Source organism: Mastomys coucha, unplaced genomic scaffold (assembly GCF_008632895.1).
Source record: "Mastomys coucha isolate ucsf_1 unplaced genomic scaffold, UCSF_Mcou_1 pScaffold8, whole genome shotgun sequence".
Lineage (NCBI taxonomy): Eukaryota > Metazoa > Chordata > Mammalia > Rodentia > Muridae > Mastomys > Mastomys coucha.
This window is the reverse complement of record NW_022196914.1, coordinates 38,578,107-38,603,408: the sequence shown is the minus strand read 5'-3', so window position 1 is coordinate 38,603,408 and position 25,302 is coordinate 38,578,107. Positions and strand designations below refer to the sequence as shown.

At 38.9% G+C, this 25,302-nt stretch overlaps 1 protein-coding gene across 14 annotated transcripts in view; it reads right to left on the bottom strand.

Moving 5' to 3' along the window:
- Kiaa0825 (KIAA0825 ortholog) overlaps positions 1–25,302 on the bottom strand; it is a 422,279-nt gene that overhangs the window by 236,674 nt on the left and 160,303 nt on the right. For 13 of the 14 annotated variants that reach the window (XR_004115610.1, XM_031359885.1, XM_031359884.1 and 10 more), the window contains 4 exons: positions 24,378–24,517; positions 20,127–20,291; positions 9,779–10,003; positions 2,424–2,829 (listed from right to left, as the gene is read on the bottom strand). Coding sequence is in view for 13 of the 14 variants with exons in the window: in XM_031359885.1 (XP_031215745.1) it covers positions 2,424–2,829; positions 9,779–10,003; positions 20,127–20,291; positions 24,378–24,517 (936 nt within the window). In the remaining variant the exon portion in view is untranslated. The remainder of the gene's footprint in view (positions 1–2,423; positions 2,830–9,778; positions 10,004–20,126; positions 20,292–24,377; positions 24,518–25,302) is intronic. The other variant, XM_031359882.1, reaches the window with a different exon arrangement.

Genomic DNA, 25,302 nt, shown 5'->3' with positions numbered 1-25,302 from the left:
GTGTGTTCTTCAGAATCTAAGTTGACTGTTTACAGCTTGAGAGTTACTAGAAAATGAAGGTTATTTTAATGAATAGTAATGCTTTCAGGCAGTGTGCAGGACAGGGACACCTACAGCGGTCTTCCCTCTGACTGCACTCATTTTCATGAAACCAAAGCTAAATCTGGATGCAAATGAGAGAAGCATAATTGAATGATGTTACATACTTCCAAGATAATCTTTTTGAGTAATTTAACAGAAAAATATTTTAATTTAAGTTGCTGCATACATTTTTTTTTATTATTATTTTAAAGAAACCTGTGGTAAAGTGAAGGCATCCTTGGACTGTTCCAGAAACACCGATTTGGAATGCATTTATACATTTTCCTTAGAGTGGAGATCTATGAGATTAATTTATAAGAAGAGAGGGACACGTACACAGAAGATAATCAATCTAAAATCAAGGTTAAGAAGAAATCTATCTATCCCATATAAGCCCAGTGACCTTGCTATCTACAATAAGTTAACTTTAAGTGTATTTCAATTATATATGCCAAATAACTTTAAGTCTGAATTTTTGTATATCAGTACCATTTATGAAATTGAGAAAGACATGATGCTGTGCTAGTTATCTAGCTTTTCAGGATCCTCCAGGGCTGGAAAATATTTTACAGATTAGCAAATCTTCATTTCCTGCATGTTGTAAGAGACAGCTAACTGAACTTTTGGCTGCTACCTAGACAACTCCCCAACTGACATCCTAGTGCGGGAGATACTGAAGGGGTCGGTGTTCCTTTCAGAGCTTAAGAATTACCTTTTGAGGGAAAAAAAATTCAGGAATGACCAGAAGTGTTACTTCAAATAGACCTCATGCCTAGGAGTTCTTAACCAGCAATATCATAAGATCATAACCAGATCTGCTGGGTTTCGTCTTCTTTTTTCTTCATATAGACTACCATGAATAATGACATTTGACCTTAATCTTTTAGTCACTGGCTTCAACCCAGTAATCTGGTATTGAATTCAAATATAAAGATAAAGAAGGTCGCTCACTGTCAATGTCACTAAGGATTTTCCTGACTTCTATTATTCCCTCTCATTCACACACCGAAAGAAATTGTCTAGTTTTCTGTATGACTAGACCCAGAAAACCAGGGCCTCTTCATACTCAACATATTGATAGGCATTAAGATTGATTGAAAATATACTGATGACCATTCTGCTAACCAGTGAATGCAATATCTTCTAGTCACTGACTTTTTTGTTTTGTTTTGGTTTGGTTTGGTTTCTTCTTATTTGTGTTTGTTTTTGAGATAAGGTCCCACTATGTAGAGCGAGTTTCTGCCACCTGAGTGTGTACTACCACACCTTGCATCACACAATGTATTTTAACAAGCATTTAGAAGTAAAAGAAGCTTACTAGTCCTCAACTGGATGTTGAACATTTGTTAATTTGTTATTGAAAAACAGATCTGCCAACATGGTATCATCCTTGAAACTGAAGTTTTGGGAGAGACATAAAATGACCCCTTTACAAGGAATGCCTACGTATTTGCTCATCTGCTTCTCAAGCCTGAGCTCTCATCACTGCTATTTACAAGGAAAAGTAATCAGATTTCAGGTGACTTTGAGTCACCACAGGCAGAAAGTGACCTGAGTGTCTGCTAGACACACGAACAATGCACCTTTAATGACTAGCTGGGACAGTCTGCTTGGGTGTTTAAACAATGAGCTGATTTGGTAATGTGCCGAGCACCTGAACCAGAATCCTTTTCAGCTTTCTACCTACAGACTAACCTCAACACAGGAGAACTCTACACACATATTTGAATTCACTGGGGACCCTTAAAAATCTTTGCAGTGCCACAAATCACTTAGCTGCTGGTGACAAACCTATGAGAAAGCTGACATTTCCCTACTGAAACAGCTGGGTGTGTTTATAGCTTGTGAGTGATATGCCCCAGTTGCCCTCTGGGATTCTTACATTACCAGATGAAAAATGTGTACCTTTTTGACAATCAGGTACACAGAAAGCAATAAAAAGCCTTTTATATCCATTAATTCTTTCTTAATTCAATCTGTGCCCACTCCATTTACAAAATGCCTACGGCTATGCACTGGATACCCAGTTGCACACTGAAAAGAAGTGAAACTAAATTCCTCTGGGTTGAGATACACCCTTTTAATCAGAAACCTTAAGATGGAACCCAAACCAGGATAGTGTTCCTGCATATCAATGGGGTTCAGATTTTACAAGGAACATCTAATAGCCCAGTATTTAGTGGGGTACTTATCATTTTCTGTGCTCCTCAAAGGTCCTGTGATTTTTTGCCAAATGGCCATTTGCTGCCCATCTGACAAAATGTTGTTGGTATTGTCTATTGGAGCCTTTGGTACTGAGAAATTCTTTGGTGAAGTTGGGTGAGAGACAGGCATGGCTTTACCATTGGATGCTCAGTGTCCTTGCTTTCAGAAGCTGGTGCTCTATCCAATTGGGTTTTTGCTGCTGGATGCTCAGGATGACCTTCTGGGGCAGCTGACTAGGACTGCTTCGCTCTCCCAGGACACTTTCCAAACACAAGCAAATTAAACCCAGTTTCTCCTTACTCCATCTGTCAAGGGAGGAACCTGTTAAACGTTCCATGGTGTTCCCATCCTCAAATATCCGACATATAATTACAATCAAGTTCCAGACAAGCAGGCCAGCTTTCTTCAATTCAGCCAAGTTTTTTGACATTTTTCTCTCAGACAGAAAAAAGAAGTATTTAATTGTGGGAGGCAAGCATGCAATCACCGTAGGTAACTTGCTGAGGACAATAGACACTGCCTGCGCAGCAAGCTCCGTGAAGCCTGGGAAGAAAAGGCAGAAAAGGTATGATTACTGTTAGCATTCTCAATCCATCACACCATGGGTTTCTGCTGGGTGGGGATGTCTAACTTTTGTGGAGGAAATTATTAAGATGAACAGGGTCTTAGTGCTTTCCAACAGAGCTCCACCAGGAACTCCTGTGCAACTACCTGAAATTCTCAAAAATTTCAAGCATGATTTTTCCTATTAATGAAAATTAGAAAATTTAGAATTATAACTTAAGTTTATTTCTTTAGGATTTACATTTTAAAGTAGTGGGATACCGCTAATGAAGGAATCAAAGGCCCACATGACCTTTGACACCACTGAGTCTCGAAGTCTGTGACACAAGCTTCCCAGCTCTCCTCATGGCTGAAGGCTCCTCTTCTTTCATTCCTACCAGATATGTCACATCCTCAGGGTGCATCCTTAGCCACCCCATCCACATCCTTCCTGTCTCAGACCCAGGTCTCTTGCTTTCATGGGAAACCCTTTGTGTGGCTTTTGTTGACGTACCTGTCGGCATCCAACAATTATCTCATTCACTGACTCCTTCTTTACCTGTGATCATCCCTAACACATGAGGTCTATGAAGGCAGCATTGTATCCCTGGTACCCGCAAGCCAGAGCTGCTCAATAAATAACCATTAAAATGCACGAGTTAACTGGGTTGTGTTTGTTTCTTCTTCCACACTATCTTCTAGTACCTCCTAAACGTGAGACTTGTTTCGCAGTCCTTGGCTTTTGTCTGAGGACTCTATAAGATGCCATTTGCTTTTTGCCATACATCTTTGATGGATGTATTGGTATCCTGTCTCTAAAGCAGAGTTTCACAATTTCCCACTATGGGCATCTAAGAGCTGGGTAGTTCTTTGTTGGGTAAAGCTGTTCTGTACGTGGAGGAATTTCTGAAGCACTTGTGGTTTCCATTATAATGGAATACTAATTCCACTAAATGCCAGTACCATTCCACCTTAGGTGTGACAGTCAATCTCCTGGGAGCAAATCTGACCCTAGTTAAAAGCTAATCTTTATTCTGATTTTGTGCCATCCTATTTATTTAATTTCATTTCAAGATAAAGTCTGAGTCATCCTAGTTTGGGTGTAAGCTCTTTATGTAGACAAGGATGACATCAAACTTTGCATCTTCCTGCCTTTACTCCTGAGTTGCATGGACTGTTGGCATTCTCTACCAGGCCTGGTTTTATGAGGTTCTGGCCCTCCAATCTGGGAAATTGAGAAACTCTGCTTTACAGACAGGATACCAATACATCCATCAAAGATGTATAGCAAAAAGCAAATGGTTTAGTGCATGCTAAGCAAACACTCTTGAACTATATCCCCAGCTTATCTATTCCTTTAGAAGATTCCAAAATGTCCTCTCTTGGCATTCCTCTGGGTTGCAATGCTACAAACAAGCTCTTTGCTGAGCATCCCACTCCTCTGTTTTTTAGCATGCAACTCAATACTACCAGACATAATCGAATCCTTCCAAACCAGTGTGTCTCTCCTCCTGCTCACTCCCTCTCTCCCTCCTTTCCTCCTCAATGCTTCCTGTTCCTTCACACCCAACAAGAATCAGTTCTGATGAACTTTCATACCTATGCATCTCTGATAGTCTCCTTCTTGCTGAGACTTACTTGAGGTGCTGACTGAATTCAAGCCCCTTCTTATAAATGGTACTGCAAAAATGGCAAAACAACTCCTTCCTGACATGCTACTTCGCGTTTAGGGGTGGCGTCAAACATGAAATTGCTTGGATTGTGCCATGTCTAATATCAACTAACATGCAATCTTCTATAAAAAAATTATTTTAAATGCCTTATTCTTTAAGTGTTTGTGTATTACTCTTCTATTCTCATGTGCTTTCCTTAAAAGATTTTTTTATACGGGGATAGAGAGCTGACTCCATATTTAAGAGCACTTGTTGCTCTTGCAGAGGACCCAGGTTCAGTTTCCAGTACCCACAATGAGGCTTAGAACCACCTGTAACTCCACTTTCAGGGGATCTAATGCCCTCATCTAGCCTCCATGGGTACCTGGCATGCAGGTGATGCACATACATACATGTAGGCAAACATTTATATATATAAAATAAAGCATTTTATTTTATATTCCCCTTATCCAAAAGAGAGCTTAAATACAAATTGCAAACAAACAATTCCAACTCTCTAACAAGTGTATATTGCTAATTTTCTTTCCACCTGAACTTCTGCTGAGATTTCTTACTGTAAAGATCCAGAAACTCAAATCCTTAACTATGTCATTAAAGCTTAAGGCAAACTCCAATCAGGATCTTCAAGTTGTTGCTAAATAAATCCATTCTAACCATGAAGGCAATGAGTCAATGAGGAGGTTAACAGTACCCAGAGGGGACTTGTTAAAGATAGCATACTCATTCTCATTCACTTGTCTTTACATAGGTAGCCATCTATTAAAGTATAAAATGTACTATATGAAAATACTGTGGGGTAATTACAGTATGGAAGCTAGATTTATGTTTATAATATCTTTCTTTCTACATAGCCAATACTATTATGAAATATTTCCTAAAAATATAAAATGAAGGAAAGAGAAATCAATGTTTTTAAATTGTTTAATATTTATTTTAATTATTATTATCAAATATCAATAGCTTGTTGATGCTAATGTATGACTTAGTATGTTGTACTGTGTTTAAAATGTCAGCTTAACTATCATGGCTATCCTCTGAGAGGCTCTACCAACAGCTGATTGAGACAGATTCAAATACTCACAGCCAACTATTGGACTGTGGTTGGGGAGCCCTATGGAAGAGATAGGTGAAAGACTGAGGAGCTGAAGGGAATGAGAACCCCATAGGAAGAAGAACAGTATCAACTAACCTGGAGCCCAGGCAGCTCACAGAGACTAAGCCACCAACTAAGGCCCATGGTCCCCAACACATACATAGCAGAGGAATGACTAACTTGCCAGGTCCTAGTAGGAGAGGATGTACCTAATCCTGTAGAGACTTGATGTCCCGGAGACGGAGGATGCCCAAAGGGGTCATCCTCTCATAGTTGAAGGGGAGGAGGGATGTGGTGATGAACTCTTAGGGGCTGGGATAGGGGACAACAAAAATATAAAAAAATACTTAACTTAAAAATGCCAGCTTAATACTTCATGCTCATTTAGTGTCATTGCCTGTTATATGTATTTTTGGTAGTATAAGAACATAAATATGACCCATCCAGTACAACTGTAGAATGAGTTGTGATAGCACAGACAAACCTGTTGTTCCAACTTGCCAACAAATACCCAACATACATGAACTCAATGCACTGTCCTTGCAAACTAACAGGAAAACATTGCATTTTTATACATGTAATTTTGTAAGTGTATAGATATGTTTTGTTGGGAATACTGGTTTTATGAAACTAGTATTTCTATTTTTTGAGAATAAATTTTAACTATAGCTTCTTGTTACATTTCATGTATTTCTGACACCGGGATCCTTTATAAGGACCTCCCTGTGAACAGTTGTCTGAACATATTTTCCTCGTGACATTATCTGTTTGCTCACCACAGAAATCCATTGTTTCAGTTGCAGCCATTGTGCCAACCAAATATTTTTCCATAAAGCATTCTTTTCATTAAAATTATAATTTACCATCGAGGAAATAACATCTCAAATATATTTTTTACTTTACTTTACTACTGTCAAAACAAAACAAAACAAACAAACAAAAACAAAACAAAACAAAACCCAGAACTAAATCAAGCTAGTTCTTTGTGCATTTTCTCTTTGAAACACAATAAAACAAATACCAAAAAGCTGAGCTATGTGTGAGAAGCATCTGTGTTATTACTTTCCTGCCTTGTGCCATATTTCATGGTGCTCATTTCCCTAAATCTTCTATTTTTCTCTATAGTATAGAATTTGCTGATAAAGAAGAGACAGGAAACGTACAATGTTTTACATGTTTAGTTTTGGGATATTTTGCTAATCAAGACAGCTTGAGATTGAGAGCTCAATATACCTTTGCACAAAGCTCAGAGGAATTCACATTCAATAAAAGCATGTGGGCACTCATATTTCAGATGGTCTTCCCACACTTATTTTTCCAAATTTGATCAAATTATTGTTTTCCTTTACCATGTGGCTGAGAAAGTACTCATATTTGCAATGGAAATCCATGAGAGCATTCCCTCTCTGGCACCGTGTACTCTATGTTGTATCCCCAGTATTAAAGAAAAGAGCAGGAGCATGTTAGGGTCACTTGTATATTTTGAGGAAATCCATTTTGTTAGCAGCAGATTTGACTAAATGGCATTGATCTATGCGGGAAGCTGAAGGTGGAATCAGATCTCTGGGCCCATTCTCCACCCCAATCCCTACACTATTGCACTACACTAAACTTCCTCACATATTGTGTCCGACACAACACAATCTCACTCACAGACTGAGAAAGAGTTCTTATGACAATCTTCATAGAGAATTTTATAAAGTTTAATTTCTTTGTTTCTTCCCAGAATTGCACACGTTCTGGGTGTCTGCACTCATTTAAACATACTAGCCTACTGGCATAAAGGGGACAGAGTACATGTATAAGATTACATGTCTGTGATCTTAAATACATTGACTGATATGTAGCACTCAGTAAATAACCATTGAGTCAATGGATGACTGAATGCCAACATGTAAATGTCATCTGGCTTTCATGCTGTCCTTATCTAAGGAGAAGGTAGTCCAGGACCTCCAGTGAATGTCTAAAAATGTAGTGTCAAACCATCTAGTTCTTTTTCATGTACATACATACCTGTAATAATTTAATATATAAATTAACAATAATATATTAACAATAAGTTGTAAAGTAGACCAATTTTAACAAGGCATTGTAATAAAAATTATGTGAATGTGAATTCTCTCTCTTGAAAGAACTAAAGTAAATATTAATATTTTTGGACTGAAGTTGAGTGAGGTCAACAGAAACCAGAGAAGGCAAAATCATAATTTGGGGTAGAGTGAAAAAGATAAAGAGAACCAAGAACTGCAATTACCCCCAAGAAGCAGGGGGAGAGGATGGGGTGGCGAGTAGGGTGGGGGAGGGAACAGGGGTTTGTTCTTGTTGTTGTTTTTTGGGTTTTTTTTGTTTGTTTTTTTGGAGGGGAAATTGGGAAATATGACATGTAAATAAAGAAAATATCTAATAAAAGAATAAAGAAAAAATGACCCCAAGAAGCATTTAAGAACCCAGAACAAAGATAGAGTGGTATTGTCTGTTGTCGTGCACAGCAGATGGAGAGTGGTCTGCTGCCTCCCTTCATCACACCTCTTTGTCACTATCCATAGAATGTAATTCTATGTCAACTTATAATCTTATAAGGAATATTAACTAGTAAGGAATGCCCAACAAGTGGTATATATAAACAGAACATTTCTGTGGGTGAGAACCTCTTTCAAACACTATGGAGAAATTCCCCCAGATCCTTTGCAGAAAGGAAATTGTGATAGGACAGTTAAACAGACAGTGCTCATTAAGTAGAATGGAATGTTAAATGCAGACCATGTTTTCTGGATCCCTAAGGATGAAATACATCCAAAAGCTGTATGGAAGTAGACCTAGAAACCATGGGAACAACTCTTATGTGAAGAAGAAGTCACCCACTGAAAAGGTGACATTTTCCTATTTCAATTAAATATCTTTACTAGATCCAAAAGCAGTTTGATAGGATGTGGACAAAATTAAAACATTACTTGTAAGGTCACTCATAGATAGTTGGTTTGAGTTTGTAGTAGAAGGCTCATGAATAAGAGCTACAGTATTTAGGATATTCACAGAGAAGAATAAAAGAAAGGCTAGACCCCTCAACTCGCTTTTGTGGGTGCCCATTAGAATATTTTCTTTGGAATGTTTTCCCTTGAAGTTGAAAAATATTCTTCTTTAAAAATGAATATGAAAAGATTTCTCCTTTAGGAAAGGGAAGATTTACACAGATGATATACTTTCAAAGGGATCGTTGAAAATTCAGTGACAATGGAATTCTAAGCAAAGCAGTGAAGATTGAGTAATGAAGTAAATGAGAGTATGGACATGAACAAGGACACTTAGGTACACTTGGCAGAAGGACTATTCCAACAGGTTAAAAAATTCAGTACAGAAATACAGGTATGCTAAACAGATATCCTATCAAAAATTTATATGTGACTACCAAACTAGTTGGTATTTGGGACTTAAAATCTTCATCTGAAGGTGTGTTAAGGGAAAAGAAAATGAAACCTGGGGGTTTCAGGAAAACAACCAAACAACCAAGAGAAATAACCAGTTTAACTGAACATGCATGACCATGAGGGTACATAGATTAGTATCTAGATTTAAAGTAAGGCAAGGACATGTGAGTTCTGAAAATACTAACACAAGAACAAAAGATATTAATTTGGAATCACTTATAGGCAGCTTGGGAACGGTAGGAGAGGTGGCATTCCCCAGGAGGGTGTTTACACATTGATTGTACAGTACTCAGTCCTGAAATCGTACACATGGGAAGCATTATCCAGGCTGAACAGGTTACATTTAGGAATACATTTGTATATACTTATGCATACAATAACAATTAGTAAAAGAAAAAAGAGAGGCCACGAATTTGAAGGAGAGTCAGGAGGGGTATGCAGGATGGTATGGAGGGAAGAAAGGGAAGAGTGAGATGTTGGGATAAAATTATAATCTCCAAAATAAACATAAAGAAATAAAGGAAATTTCAAAACAATCATGAAATACTAATAAAAAATGGTGAGCATTTGGTAATTTTCTTTCCTTGTTACATTGTCTATGTGGCTCACAGTAAAAAGAGGAGGAAGGCCCCTTATGTATGTTGAAATGAAAATTAATGCCATTCATTGGTTTTAGAAGTTTTGTACTTTTATTTAGCTGAGTAGCTGAAGAGAGTGTTTCTTTAGTGGATACTTTTGAAAGGAACTAATGTGGTTACCTTTATTGGACTCTTTCCCTTTGGAATCGCTTGGAATATAATTCCATTCTTGTGGAATGCTCTGAAGCAGATGATCAGGAACACGGGGCTTGTTTAGGTTTGTCTCGCCATTTCTCCAGCATCTCATCGTGGATATTATCTGTTGCACAGTGTCCTTGACAGAGTCCATCAGTGCCAGTCTCAGACAGCGGATGACTTCTGGCTGGGACTCTGTGAACGCTGAGACTTTAAAATCAAAGAGCATATTATGGTTAGCAGAGCCTGGTCACCAGCTGTGCCTGGTTCTTCTGGGAATACTGTCTTGTAGTTACCTAGTTTAATCTACAGAAGATGAGAGCTGGATTTAATTAGAAAATCATATAATTGAGAATCAGCTCATAAACCATTTGAAATAGAGGTTTCCCCTACCTGGTATATGAAAGAGTGCCAGTTACGACCATGGGAAGTAGCAGGCTGACTCTGGCGCTGCAGCAGGAACTGTCTAACCTTTATAGAGAGCACTTGTCAATAATCCTAAAGTCTCTAAGCTGCTGGAGCTTTCGTGGTAGAGTACTTGCACCTGTAAAAACCTGGGCTTCAACCCTGCACCCAAGTGCTGGAATAAAAAAAAATCATAGCACGAGCAAAATTCACAAAGCTCTAACATTTTTACTCAAATATTGACTCATTCTTTTCCATGAAACTAAATCCTAAGAAACTGAGACTCTGTAAAAACCTAAAGAAATATGAGAAACCATCAAAACGTCCAATTAGCTCTCATATATTCACCTTCACAGAAAAGACTAAAACTATACAGCAGGTTAGAAGAGTAAGGTAACACACACACACACACACACACACACACACACACACACACACGCACACTACACAGCAGTTTGGAAAAGAGTAAGGCACATACATAAACACAAATACACACACACTCAAAGTGTAAAAAAAAAATAAAGTTAAAATTGGTACTTAGACTTCTAAGTGACACAGTGTAGAGAGAATGCACACAGTCCCAGTTCTAGCTGCTATAGGGGCATGCATTAATTCCATCTAACCAACAAATAAGAGAAAAACAGAAGAGAAGTGTCATTCAGTAATAATTTCTAATTTGATCTTTTTGTCATAAATGTCAATTTTCATATTAAATAAACTGAAACAGAGGCAAATAAACACAAAGCTTGGCTTGTATACTATAATTTAAAGAATTTACCATCATCTAATTTTATACTCCAAATCACTACAACCATATTAAAAAACTCTTTAATATAGGTAGAGCCTCAATTCATATCTACAAAATCTGAGAGAAAAGTGCCGGACCAGGTTTTTTGTTTGTTTCTTGGTTGGGTGGTTTCAAGACAGGCTTTCTCTGTTAGCACTGGCAAACATGGAACTGTAGTCCAGGTAGAACAAATTGGCCTCAAACTCACAGATATCAGGCTGGCCTCTGCATTCTGAGTGCTGGGATTAAAGGCATGTGCCACCACTGCCTGCTTACAGGAAGGTATTTATAATGTTTCTTAAGTTTTCACTTTTTATGACTTTATTTAAGACTCTTTAGAGGAAAATAGAAATATTTCACAGCCAAGTACATAAGAAAATCAATAAGAAGTGTGGGCCTACTACTTTCCCCCACAATGTAACATTTAGGAGTTCTGAGGAGAGAGCTGAAGGATGTTGTAACTAAAGTGAGCCTCAGGACCATGGCAGAGCTTCCTGGAGGGATATAAACCAGTTTGGGCACATTGCTATTTGGTTTAAGAAAATAAGCGTTTTTCATTGTTATAGGAAAAATCTTTCTAAAATTGTCATTTCAGACCTGATAGAGAATAACAAAACCAAAGAAATGTTATTACTTAAATTTTTCCTTAATTTCAAAGACTAAGAATATAAATAATTAAGAGACTTTCATGCATGTTCAAGAAAGATGTTCAATGTGATCAAGAATAACAGCCAAGAATTTAATACTTTAAGAATAATAAATAACATTTGAAGGATGAAGCTTACTGATTATCATCTTTCAAGAGAATTCAGAAGGAGCTAAAACAGCAGGGAAGTATGGGCTTTAATGGTTGTGTAACTCCTGTTCCTTAACAACCAAATCCAAAGTAAACTAGTTCTATGTTAGTTTTGTACTAGGAAATCTGCATCTTGGGCTGGGGAGATGGCTCAGTGGTTAAGAGCACTGGCTGTTCTTTCAGAGGTCCTGAGTTCAATCCCAGCAACCACAGGGTGGGTGGCTTACAACCATTTATAATGAAATCTGTTGCTCTCTTCTGGCATAGTAGGCAGAACAATATATACATAATAATCTAATAAATCTTTGTTTCTAAAAAAAAAAGAAAGAGAGAAATCTTCATCTCCTTTAGGGAAATGAGAAGCAGTGTGAGAAGGAAAGAAAATGAAGAGAAAAGGCTTTGAAAGGGTAATTGTCACAGAATCCACCTATGACAGATTCTGGTTTTGAACCCATCATATGAAGTTATCTTTGGCAATGTCGTGAGGATAATGAGCAGAGAAGATGAAAAATAATGACTTCAACACAGCTGATAAGAAGACCACAGTCACAGTCCAAGAAGTCTGGAAACAGCATGGCTCTGAGCTAGTCGAAGCTTCTACATGGAGCCTAAGACATAATCAAATATTTTTGCCTTAGTATAAAAACACTCTGCACCCAAAATAAAGTACACCTTGATACATCTACTTGGTATGGTTTCTCTTTGCTTATTGTTCACAGGTCCCGTTTGTCTCCGATCCAGGACAATCCACTCTCGTGTAGGGTCCGCTGGCAGAAAGCTACATAACACCAATGCAGGGGATAAGAAAGCACATATGCTGCAAACACAAATGATGTCAAAGAGAAGTGGAAGAAAATGACAATGACAATAGCCTCTAAATTCTCACCTCTCTCTCCCCAAGAGACCGGTTGGGATGTTAAGGATGAAGCAATGTGCCAAGCATTACCTGGCCTAAAGGTGAGCAATGTATGAACACTTCAGATGTACAGCACCCTAACTTTAACATTCTGTCTTGCTGAATCAAGGGATAATAGTATATGTGGAAACACATAGTACTGTCATTCCAGTGGGTAGGAATGCTCAGTGGGTAGGAATGCTCAGTGGGTAGGAATGCTCAGTGGGTAGGAATGCTCAGTGGGTAAAAATGCTAACCATAGAAGCCTGGCAGCCAGGAGTTTGATTCTTCAATCGAAAAGCATACATGAAACTATAACACAGTAGCACATGTCTGGAATCTCAGCATTTACATGCAAAATGAGAGGCTGAGACTGAAGAACCACCTGGAAGACTGGAGGCCAAGCAGAATGAAGTATTGGCATAGCAGCAGAGAACAAGGGAGACCCTGACTTAAAGCAAGGTAGAAGGCTGAATCAACAGAAGCTTTCTGATCAGAACACACACACACACACACACACACACACACACACACACAAACACACACACACACACACACACACACACACACGGACAAAAGAAATCAAAAAGGGAGACAACCCTGGAGATAGAAAACTTAGGAAAGGTATCAGGAGTCACATATGCAAGCATCTCCAACAGATTACAAGAGATAGAAGAGGGAATCTCAGGTGCAGAAAATATCATAGAAAACATTGACACAACAGTCAAAGAAAATGAAAAATGCAAAAAGCTCCTAATCTAAAACATCCAGGAAATACAGGATACAATGAAAAGACGAAACCTAAGGATAATAGGTATAGAAGAGAGGGAAGATTCCCAAATTAAAGGGCCAGTAAATATCTTCAACAAAATTATAGAAGAAAATGTACCCAACCTAAAGAGATGCCCATGAATATACAAGAAGGCTACAGAACTCTAAATAGATTGGATCAGAAATTCCTCACATCACATAATAGTCAAAATACCAAATTCACAAAACAAAGAAAGAATATTAAAAGCAGTAAAGGAAAAAGGTCAAGTAACATAAAAAGGCAGACCTATCAGAACTACATTAGACTTTTCAACAAAGACTATGAAAGCTAGAAGATCCTGAGCAGAAATCATACAGACCCTAAGAGAACACAAATGCCAGCCCAGGCTACTATATCCAGCAAAACACTCAGTTACCATAGATGGAGAAACCAAAATATTTCACGACAAAACCAAATTTACACAATATCTTTCCACAAATCGAGCCCTATACAAAGGATAATAGATGGAAAATGCCAACACATGGAAAGAAACTACACCCTTGAAAAAGCAAGAAGTAATCATCTTTCAATAAACCCAAAAGAAGATAGCTACACAAACACAAAAATAACATCAAAAATAACAGGAAGCAACAATCACTATTCCTTAATATCTGTTAACATCAATGGATTCAATTCCCCAATTAAAAAACATAGAATGAGAGACTGGGTATGCATGACCCAGCACTTTGCTGCAAACAGGGAATGTACCTCAGTGGCAAAGACAGACACTACCTCAAAGTCAAAGGCTGGGAAAAACTTTTTCAAGCAAATGATCCCAAGAAACAAGCTGGAGTAGCTATTCTAATGTCAAATAAAATCAACTTTCAACCAAAAGTTATCTAAAAAGATAACAAAGGACACTTCATACTTGTCAAAAAAATCTACCAAGATAAACACTCAATTCTGAACACTTATGCTCCAAATGCAAGGGCACCCACATTCATAAAAGAAACTTTACTAAAGTTCAAAGCACACATTGTACTTCACACAATAGTAGTGAGAGACTTCAACACTGCACTCTCACCAATGGACAGATGATGGAAACAGAAACTAAACAAAGACACAATGAAACTAATAAAAGTTATGTACCAAATGGATTTAACAGATATCTATAAAATATTTCATCCTAAAACAAACGAATATACTTTCTTCTCAGCACCTCATGGTACCTTCTCCAAAATTGACCATATAATCAGTCACAAAATGGGCTTTAACAGATACAAGAAGATTGAAATAATCCCATGCATCCTATCAGATCTCCATGGATATTGGCTGGTCTTCAGTAGCAACAAAAACAACCTAAAGCCCACATACACATGGAAGCACTCTACTCAATGATAACTTGGTCAAGGGAGAAATAAAGAAATTCACGACTTCAGAATTTAATGAAGATGAAGGCACAATATAGCCAAACTTTGGGACACAATGAAACAGTGCTACAAGGAAAGCTCATAGCTCTGAGTGCCTCCAAATAGAAACTGCATAGGACGTAACACTAGCAGCTTGACAGCGCATCTTTTTTTTTTTTTTTTTTTTTTTTTTTAGATATTTTCTTTATTTACATGTAAATTTCTCCATTCCCAGTTTCCCCTCCAAAAAACAAAGAAACAAACACAAACAAACCCCTGTTGCCTCCCACTTCCCCATGCCTGCCACCCCGCCCTCTCCCACTTTCTGGCCCTGGCATTCCCCTACACTGGGGCACAGAACCTTCACAGGGCCGAGGTCCTCTCCTCCTATTGCTGATCGAATTTGCAATTCTCTACTATACACATGCTGCCAGAACAATCAGATCCCTCCATGTGCAGTCCTTGGTTGGTGGTTGAGACCCTGGGAGCTCTGAGGGTACTACTTAGTTCATATTTTGACAGCGCATCTTAAAGCCCTAGAACAAAAACAAGCAAATGCACCCAAGAGGAGTGGACAGTGGAAATAATCAAACTCAAGACTGAAATCAACCAAAGAGAAACCAAAAGAACTATGCAAAGAATCAACAAAACCAGGAGCTGGTTCTTTGAGAAAATCACCAAGATAGATAAACCCTTAGCAAGACTAACCAGAGGGCACAGAGACAGTATCAAAATTAACAAAATCAGAAATGAAAAGGGAGATAAAACAAAAGAAACTGAGGACATTCAAAAAAATCATCAGATCCTACTACAAAAGTCTATACTCAACAAAACTAGATAATCTGGATGAAATAGACAATTTTCTAGACAGATACCAGGTGCCAAAGTTAAGTCAGGATCAGACAAACCATCTAAAAAGTACCATAACACCTAAAGAAATAAAGGCAATCATTAAAAGTCTCCCAACCAATAGAAGACCAGGACCAGATGAGTTTAGTGCATAATTCTATCAGACCACAAAGAAGACCTAACACAAATACTCTTCAAACTATTCCACAAAATAGAAACAGAATGAACACTACCCAATTTGTGCTATGAAGCCACAATTACACTTACACCTAAACACACAAAGACCTTAAAAAGAAAGAGAACTTCTTGGGAACCACAATCCCTGACCTCAAGCTGTATTACAGAGCAATAGTGATAAAAAAAAACAACAAAACAAAACAAACAAACAAAAAAAAACTGCATGGTATTGGTACAGAGACAGGCAGGTAGACCAATGGAACTGAATTGAAGACCTAGAAACAAACCATATACCCACAGTCATTTGATCTTTGACAAAGGAGTTAAAATCATCCAGTAGAAAAAAGACAGCATTTTAAATAAATGGTGTTGATTTAACTCATACTTCTTCAGCATGTAGAAGAATGCACTCCAATTCATTCTTATCTCCTATACAAAGCTCAAGTCCAAGTGCATCAAGGACCTTCACGTAAAACCAGATACAAGGACCCAAGGAGCTGAAGGGTTTGCAGTCCCTTAGCACAAACAACAATATGAACTAACTAGTTCCACTAACCAAAGAGTACACATGGTGGGGCTAATAGCTCCAGCAGCATATGTATAGTAGAGGGGGGCCAAGTCAGTCATTAATGGGAGAAGAGGCCCTTGGCCCTGTTAATGTTCTGTGCCCCAGTGTAGGGGAATGCCAGGGCCAGTATGCCGGAGAGGGTAGGGTGGCGAGCAGAGGGAATGGGGGAGGGAGTGGGGAAGGAACAGGGGTTTATTCTTGTTTTTTGTTTTTGTTTTTGGTTTTTTTTTTCTTTCTTTTTTTTGGAGGGGAAACTGGGAAAGGAGATATCATATGGCATGTAAATAAAGAAAATATCTAAAAAAAAAAAAAAAAGAGGATACACTGAAACTAATAGACGAGAAAGTGGGGAAGAGCCTTGAATACATGGGCACAGGGGAATATTTCCTGAACAGAACACCAACGGCTTCAATCGACATAGGTGACTTCATAAAACTGCAAAGCTTCTGTAAGGCAACCAATAGATGGAAAAAGATCTTTATCAACCCTTCACCTGATAGAGGGCTAATATACAATACATACAAAGAACTCACGAAGTTAGACTCAGGAGAACCAAATAACCGTATTAAAAAATGGGAACAGAGCTAAACAAAGAATTCTCAACTGAGGAATACTGAATGGCTAAGAAGCACCTAAAGAAATGTTCAACATCCTTAGTCATCAGGGAAATGCAAATAAAAACAACCTGACTGTTATGAGATTCCACCTTATAACAGTCAGAATGGCTAAGATAAAAAACTCAGGTGATTGCATATGTTGGAGAGGATGTGGAGAAAGAGGAACACTCCTCCACTGCTGGTGGTATTGCAAGCTGGTAAAACCACACTGAAAATCAACCTGGCAATTCCTCAGAAAATTGGACATAGTACTACCTGAGGATCCAGCTATACCATTCCTGGGCATATACCCAAAGGGTGCTCGAACATCATAACAAGGACACCTGCTCCACTATGTTCATAGCAGCCTTATTTATAATAGCCAGTTGGAAGATGGAAAAAACCCAGATGTCCTTCAACAGAAGAATGGATACAGAAAATGTGGTACATTTATACAATAGAGTACTACTCAGCTATTAAAAACAATGTATTCACGAAATTCTTAGGTAAATTGATGGAACTTGAAGGGAGGAAATATGGAGACAAAATGTGGAGCAGAGATTGAAGGAAAGGTCATCTAGAGACTGCCTCACCTGGGGATCCATACCATATACAGACGCCAAACCCAGACACTATTGTGGATGCCAAGAAGTGCATGGTGACAGGAGCCTGATATAGCTGTCTCCTGAGATGCTCTGACAGATCCTGACAAATACTAAGGCAGATGTTCGCAGCCAACTATGGGACTGAGCACGGGGTCCACATTGGAAGAGTTAGAGAAAGGACTGAAGGAGCTGACATAGTTTGCAACCCTATAGGCAGAACAACAATATCAACTAACCAGAACCCCCAGAGTTCCCATGGACTAAACCACCAACCAGAGTACACGTGGAGAGACCTATGGCTCCAGTCACATATGTAGCAGAGGATTGTCTTAGTGCATTCCTTAGAGGATTGCCTCCTGCATCAGTGAGAGGATAAGCCCTTGGTCCTGTGAAGGCTTGATGATCCAGTGTAGGGGAATGCCAGGGCAGGGAAGTGGGAGTGAGTGGGTGGGTCAGGGAGCACCCTTATAGAAACCAAGGGAGGGGGGATTGGATATGGGATTTTTGGAGGGTAACCAGGCAAGGGGATAACATTTGAAATGTAAATAAATAAAATATCAAATTTAAAAAATGTGAAAAATAAGCAACTTGGTGGGGAAAGGATGTGTTTTATTACTTCAGGTAGTATTTTGTCTTTAGAATGTCAACACAGGTACTCAAGCATTTAAGAACTGCAGTGGAGGCTATGGAGAAGCACTGTCACCAGCGCTCTCTTTGTCTTACTCAGCTTGCTTTCTTATACTACCTAGGGGCACTTGCCCTGGAGTGGCACTGCCCACTGAGGGCTAGGCCCTTCTACACTAATCATCAATCAAGGAAATTGCCTACAATTTAAGGCTTACTTCATGAGATGGAACCCATACCTGGCAATGTTTAGGTGGCCATGAAACTGGGACAAGACAGGGCATTGACTTAGAACAGAACAATAGTTCTGTTAAAGAAATAGAGCGAAAAGATGACTCCTAACTATAGTTTGCTATACTCTCTAGTGTGTTGCTCAGCCATCTCCCCAGAAGCTTCATCCTGTAGTAGAAGTACGTAAAAGGGAACAAACACAGAGACCCATAACCAGAAAATGTGCCACTAGTGACAAGTCGTTGGAACATTCAGTCCTAAATCTCCATCAAACTCCTCCCCTTAGGACCATGGCAAAAAGATTCTAAGAGCCAGGAGGGATGGAAGATACAAATGATACAACAGGACTGATGAATTCACATGTGGTAACAAGCACAAGGTCTGCACAACTCCAAGCCAGGTCAGGCCACAATGCTATGGGGTGGGGGAAGACATGATCTCCCATCCGTAAGCCAGAAGCTATATCCAATTGACAACTGCTTGCAAAGGGAAACAGTTTTCTTCAGTGGAGTTTCTTGGGTGCTCAAACCACATTCATGGACTGAAGGCCCCATACCCAGCAGTGGATGGCCAACTCAAACAAACTCAATGGTATTTTGGAAGATATTTGTCTTGTCATGGTTTATCTGTGCATTTTTTTAAACTTAAAAGTATATTTTTTATTAGATATTGTCTTTATTTACATGTCATATGATTCATCCTTTCCCAGTTTCCCCTCCAAAAAGAAAAGAAAGAAAACAAAAAAACCCAACAAGAACAAACCCCTGTTGCCTCTCCCCTCCCCCTGCTTGCTACCCCACCCGCTCCCACTTATTGGCCCTGGCATTCCCCTACACTGAGGCACGGAACCTTCACAGGGCCAAGGACCTTTCCTCCCACTGATGATCGACTGTGCAATCCTCTACTATACAATGCTGCCAAAACAATCAGTCCCACCATGTATACTCCTTGGTTGGTGGTTGAGTCCCCAGGAGCTCTGAGGGTACTAGTTAGTTCATATTGTTGTTCATCCTAAGGGGCTGCAAATCCTTCAGCTCCTTTGGTCCTTTCTCTGGTTATATATAATGGCTTCTGATTTTGTATATTATGGATACCCCCCGCCCCGTGTGTATGTATGCCTGAGCGCATGTTGGGTACATGGGGTTCTCATGATTTTTCTTTGTTCCTTTTTGCTTTTTTATTGTTTTGTTCTGTTCTGCGTTGTTTGTTTGTTTTGCCTGTCTGTTTTAAAAGAGGGTTTGTAAGGGTGAAGAGATGGGGAGATTCTGGGAAGAGATGGAGGAGGAGACACTATGATTAGAATGTATTATATAAGAAAATCTATTTTTAATTGAAAAAGAAAAAACCCTACAGACTTGCCTTCAGGCAATCTGGATGGATGAAGATTCTCAATTAAGGAATTAAAAAGAGCCTTCATTCTAAAGTTTTTCCCCTTAGGATTCTCTACTTTATCCCAAATACATCACATTTAACAGGAGATATATGATTAATAATTCCAAACAGAAGCTCTATAAGATGCATGGTAAACTTTTACAAACAAGAATCAGCAAAACTCATGTGCATCAAACTTTGAAAACACATTTAAAGACCACTTAAGTATCAACAAAGCATTTATTTCATAAACAGTAAGTTTCTGGTACCTGGAATGTTGAATAAAAAGTCCCACAGCTGTTCTTCTTCCATGTGGCTCATAAAAACATTTCCAAATGTTTGTGGGGACAAGTGACAACTGTACAGAACTTCAAAGATGGCGCACACCACACTGCCGCCTGCATTCTGCTTATTCTCCATGCCAGCAACTTCTTCTTGAAAAGAGCAAAAGTGTGGGGATCAGGGGATGAGACCTTGCTCTCACCACATCCCTATGACATTTGCTTATTAGTTGCAGTTGAGAAGCACCACACTCTGAGAGATATAATCATTCAACATCACCATTTCAGATGCATCTGTGCATGGCTACTATAAAACTGTCTGTGAGAAGAACCATAATGTCATCACTGCAAGAGTTGAGGACAGTTTTCCTGAATGTCAGAATCCCTTTTGAATTGAAGGAATTTTTTTGTCTAAATTTTCATTTAAAAAGTATTTATATTCAAGAAATATTTTTAAAAGCCATATAGCTCAGAAAACTAAAAGTGTAGCGTAAGAAAATTCACATATTCTTTGAATCATGGAATCAATTCTGAAAAACAAATTGTCAATATTTCCTAAGTATATTGACACCATCATTTAAGAATGAAGCAAATTTTCAATCAGTTCCTTTATTAAACCTCATGAGTAATTACACAACTACAAAGCTATTTTATTGCCCTTATTATCCCCCTTCTGCCTCTACTATGGCTTCTTTTAAAGATCAGTAATGAGAGTGTTAGGCATTACTAAATTTATATGACACATGGAATTGAGAAATAATTCCTATTTTGCTTGAATAATAAACCACTATATCATAATAAACAGAATATATATTGTGCTAAAGATAGTATCAAATCATGTCTTATATTATTTTTAATGACTTCTATTAATATAATCTAGGGTCATTAGGAATGAGAACCTTTCTTTAAAATTCTTTTATAATTTTATTCATTGGGCTTGCTTTTAAGAGGCCACTCTTAATCTAGAAATTAGAAAAAAAAACCCAGAGATTTTCTACAGAGAGACTTGCTAGTTTTTTCCTAGTATCAATTTTAACCAAATTAGTTTTTATTGAACTAGTCACTGTTGTCCATCTTCTTGGTCTTCTCCCCATAATATGAACTCTCTACTTATTTGTTTGAATGCTGCTGACTCTGTGACCTGGGATGGATATGCAGCTAGGGTCTGGTACCACACTCATCCACCATGATCAGTTCATAGAGGAGCACATAACCAACAGGAGTCTTCCTAAAGAGTTCTGCTGTAGGGTGTTGACTGCATTTCATAAGCTGATAGAGCAGTCTGGAAGATGCTCTGGATGACTATTTGGGGAAGATTGTTACTAAAAATAAATGTTACAATTCTCAAACATCTTATTCAACCCATGATTCATTGGCTGGGACATTTAAATGTGCTTTCGCATTACCTTTGCTTTCATCCATATACAATGTTGTCCTCTCAAGGACTGTGAAAGGATATCTTCATGGCATTACAAAGTCATTAAATCATCATCTCACATCAACTACTGCCACCTACACTGGGCCTGTTTAAGACTGGGCCTCTACCCAACAAGCAGCTAAAAGAGTCAGGTCCAGATAATAGCACCCAACCAATGAACAGAAGCGGAGGACTCCTGTGGTTGAATTGGGGGAAAGCTTGAGGAAGATGAGGAGGAGGGCGTCCCCATGGGTAGACCAGCAGTCTCAACTGACCAGGACCACTGAGATCTCTCAGCCACAAACCTGATATGAGGTCCCTGACACATTTACAGCAGAGGACTGCCTGGTCTGGCTCAGGAGACAGCTATATCTGGTTCCTTTCAGCAAGCACTTCTTGGCATCAGCAATAGTGTCTGGGTTTGGGGTCTGCATATGGGATGGATCCTCAGGTGGGGCAGTCTCTGGATGGCCTTTCTTTCAGTCTCTGCTCTACTTTTTGTCCCTGTATTTTCTTTAGACAGGAGCAATTCTGGGTTAAAATTTTGGAGATGGGTTGTGTGAGTGGCCCCATCCCTCAACCAGGGCCATGCTTAACCTCTGGATAAGGTTCTGGTATCCACAGGTTCTCCCTCCCCTTTGTGGAGTATTTCAGCTAATGTCATCCACGTGTAAATTTGGTTTTGTCATGAAATATCTTGGTTTCTCCATCTATGGTAATTCAGAGTTTTGCTGGGTATAGTAGCCTAAGACAAAGCAGTTGTTTTCCTGAGAGGCTCCTTCTCTAGGTGGATTTTGGAAAATGAATAATATGGTAGGCAAGGGGTAGGTGTGGAAACTTCTCTTCGAAGCTGCTGTTGCGTGCTTGCCATGTGTGATGGCTATCTTGGACATTAACTTGACTCTACCTGAAATTTACCAAAGCAAACATGAATAATTTATTTCTTAATTAAATCATCTAAAGTAGGAAGACCCATGTCCAATCCAGTTCTTTGGCACGAGATTGTTAATCTGGACTACACCTTCTGCTGGTAGCCTATATAGACGACAAAGAAGATGGAAGCTGACTCTGTCCTTGCCTGTTTGTTCTCTGTTTGCTAGCAAGTCCATTCCTTCACTGGCTTAGAGTCTACTTCTTTGGAAATCTGGCATATCCAGCCTTGTGGATTGAATAACTATTAGAATATTTGACCTTCCATTCATCAGCCACCATTGTTGGAGTAGCTAGACCATAGTTTGAAAGATAGTTTAAGCTGCTTGGTTGTGGCCAACACAAATCCCAGCACTTGGAAGGGAGAGGCAAGTGGATATCTGAGTTCGAGGCCAGCCTGGTCTACAGAGTGAGTTCCAGGACAGCCAGAGATAAACAGAGAAACCCTGTCTCGAAAAACAAAAACAAGACAGTTTAATGAATTTTATCATTTGTACAGGAATAAAATCCTCAAGGAAGGTGTTGTAGAAGTTGAAGAAATTGTATACAGTCTATACAAAATGGAGACTAGCACAACAATATTTTAGTCCATTGTCTACTGTCACTTCTTAAGAAACTTGCTTTGCTTTATAAGGAACCCTACTTATCTAAATTATATTCAGTATATCTTATGTAAATTTTTGAACACAGAAGGATGGGTGCTGAGGAAAGGTCAGAGGGAGATCCTGGTGGCAATGAAAAAACCCAAAACTTATTAGAAATGATTGGATGACTGGAGCAGTTTGGACAAGGAAATGCTGTGGGTCTCATTCTGGAATGTAGGTATGATGTACAGATATATTTGTTGTTCACATATAAGCAATGGTAAGCACAAATAAAGAAGCCAGAGTGGCAAACACTGACTTTCAGGGAAACAAGAAGCTAGGCTGAGGATTGCTCAAGCATTTGAAACAGCAACAAGCTCTTGCAGACTGATAAAAGCAGAGTTGCTTGGGCTTCTGGATAAGAAAGCCTATGTGTAGTGGGAGCTCACATATTGCTGCCTTTGTGATTCAAAAGGGTTGGGTGGGTTTCTGGTATGTATGAGGGAATACTCAGGTGGGGATAGATCAAAAGGTCAGACAACTAGGCTAGTTCAAATGGCTGAAGGTTCTGGATGTGCTCCTGCATATGGTAAGGAGCTAGACCAGAGTTTGATTTAGGAAACTTGACTAGTCTCATGTGTGGTATACAAAAGGAATCCATATAAGTGGGATGGTGGGAACTCTGTAGGTGACGGATGGGACAAGGTTGTATATGCAGGCAGTACTCCTTGCTCTTCTCTAAAGGAGTATTGGCAGGAAAGACATTTAGTTAAGAGACACATGGTTTCTTACTCTTCAATTTTCCATCATAATTTTCCTGAAGTAGAAGTCTCTGTCCACAGTGGAAATGATGGAAAGCCACAGCTGCTGTTGTGCTGTCTTGAAGTACTCTTCAAGGTAGACTAAGTTTTTGAGTGCTGGTCTAATGTAATTTCGACTAATTTATTATCTAATTCAGCTTTACACTTTGAAAATATAACTGCCTTCTTCCAATTCTCTTAGGCATTTCAAAGACTGATGTAGATAGCTTCTATATACTGGCACTTGTGACTGAACAGCATCAGACAAAAATATTCTTTTACTTAGAATTCCTGCAATAAAATGATCAATCAGGCTGCAGAGCATTTCCTCTGCTGTGACTGCCCGTAGCTGCCAGCATATGCTTTTGGTTTCTACCCTCTGGGTGATATTTACGAAGAGTAAAAGTTTTATTCAACTTTAGCAATGAATGTTTGTTTGCAGTTGATGGGCTTGGTTTTGTTTGTTTTGTTGTGCACTTAGGACATTTTTGAAACTATACATACTCACTTGAACTTTTCAACAGGAGTCTCGGTATGAGGCCACCACCATGAAGCAGGGTCTCCAGGAGCAGGCTCCACTTACAGCAAGGCTGGGATAGGAGCAGTTTCAACTGACCCTGGGTGCTCAGTCCACCCACCGATGGAGGCCTTTCAGAATGCATGATAAGACAGAGTAATGAAGTTAATCGCTCTATGAAATTAATAGCCTTAAAGTCCAGATGTAATGTTAACTCCTTTAAATGTCAATTTCTTCCAGATTACTCAGAAAATGCTTTCATGGTTGTTTACTTTAGAGTTGCTCAGGGAAGGAATTACACTTAATCTCAACTGGCCAATTAATTATTGGTAGCCTGCCAAATTAAAAACTGATACAAAATAACTATGCATATATTTTACAGATCTCTCTTTATGTCTCTCTGTGTGTATATGTGGGTATGTATGTGTCTGTGTATGTATTGTGTGAGAGTGTGAGTGTGTGTGAGAGAGTGTATGTGTGTGTGTGTGTGTGTGTGTGTGTGTGTGTGTGTGTGTGTGTGTGTGGTGTGACTACATGTGCATTTGTTTTGAGTGTCTTCATTTGTTTGCTCCCTAGATACATAATGACTGTCTGCTATATACTATTAGCATCTTGTCTTCCATGGGAAAAGATGTTCTAGTGAGCTTCTGAATACGTGGAACTTTGCTTTATATTGAATTTGCTGGTAAAACTAAAGGAATTCAAAACTTCTGTGACGGGTCAGACACAATCTAATTATTTAATTAGAAAATCCTTAAATCAACATGCAATTATCAGAATTAATGCTACCACTCACCCAGTGACCTACTTAAGTAATGTCATCAAAGACAAATAATTCCAAGATAAACAGGCTCTGCTTCCTAATCTGTTATCACTTTTGAGCAGAAAATCAACTTCCCCAGAGAACTGCTTTCAT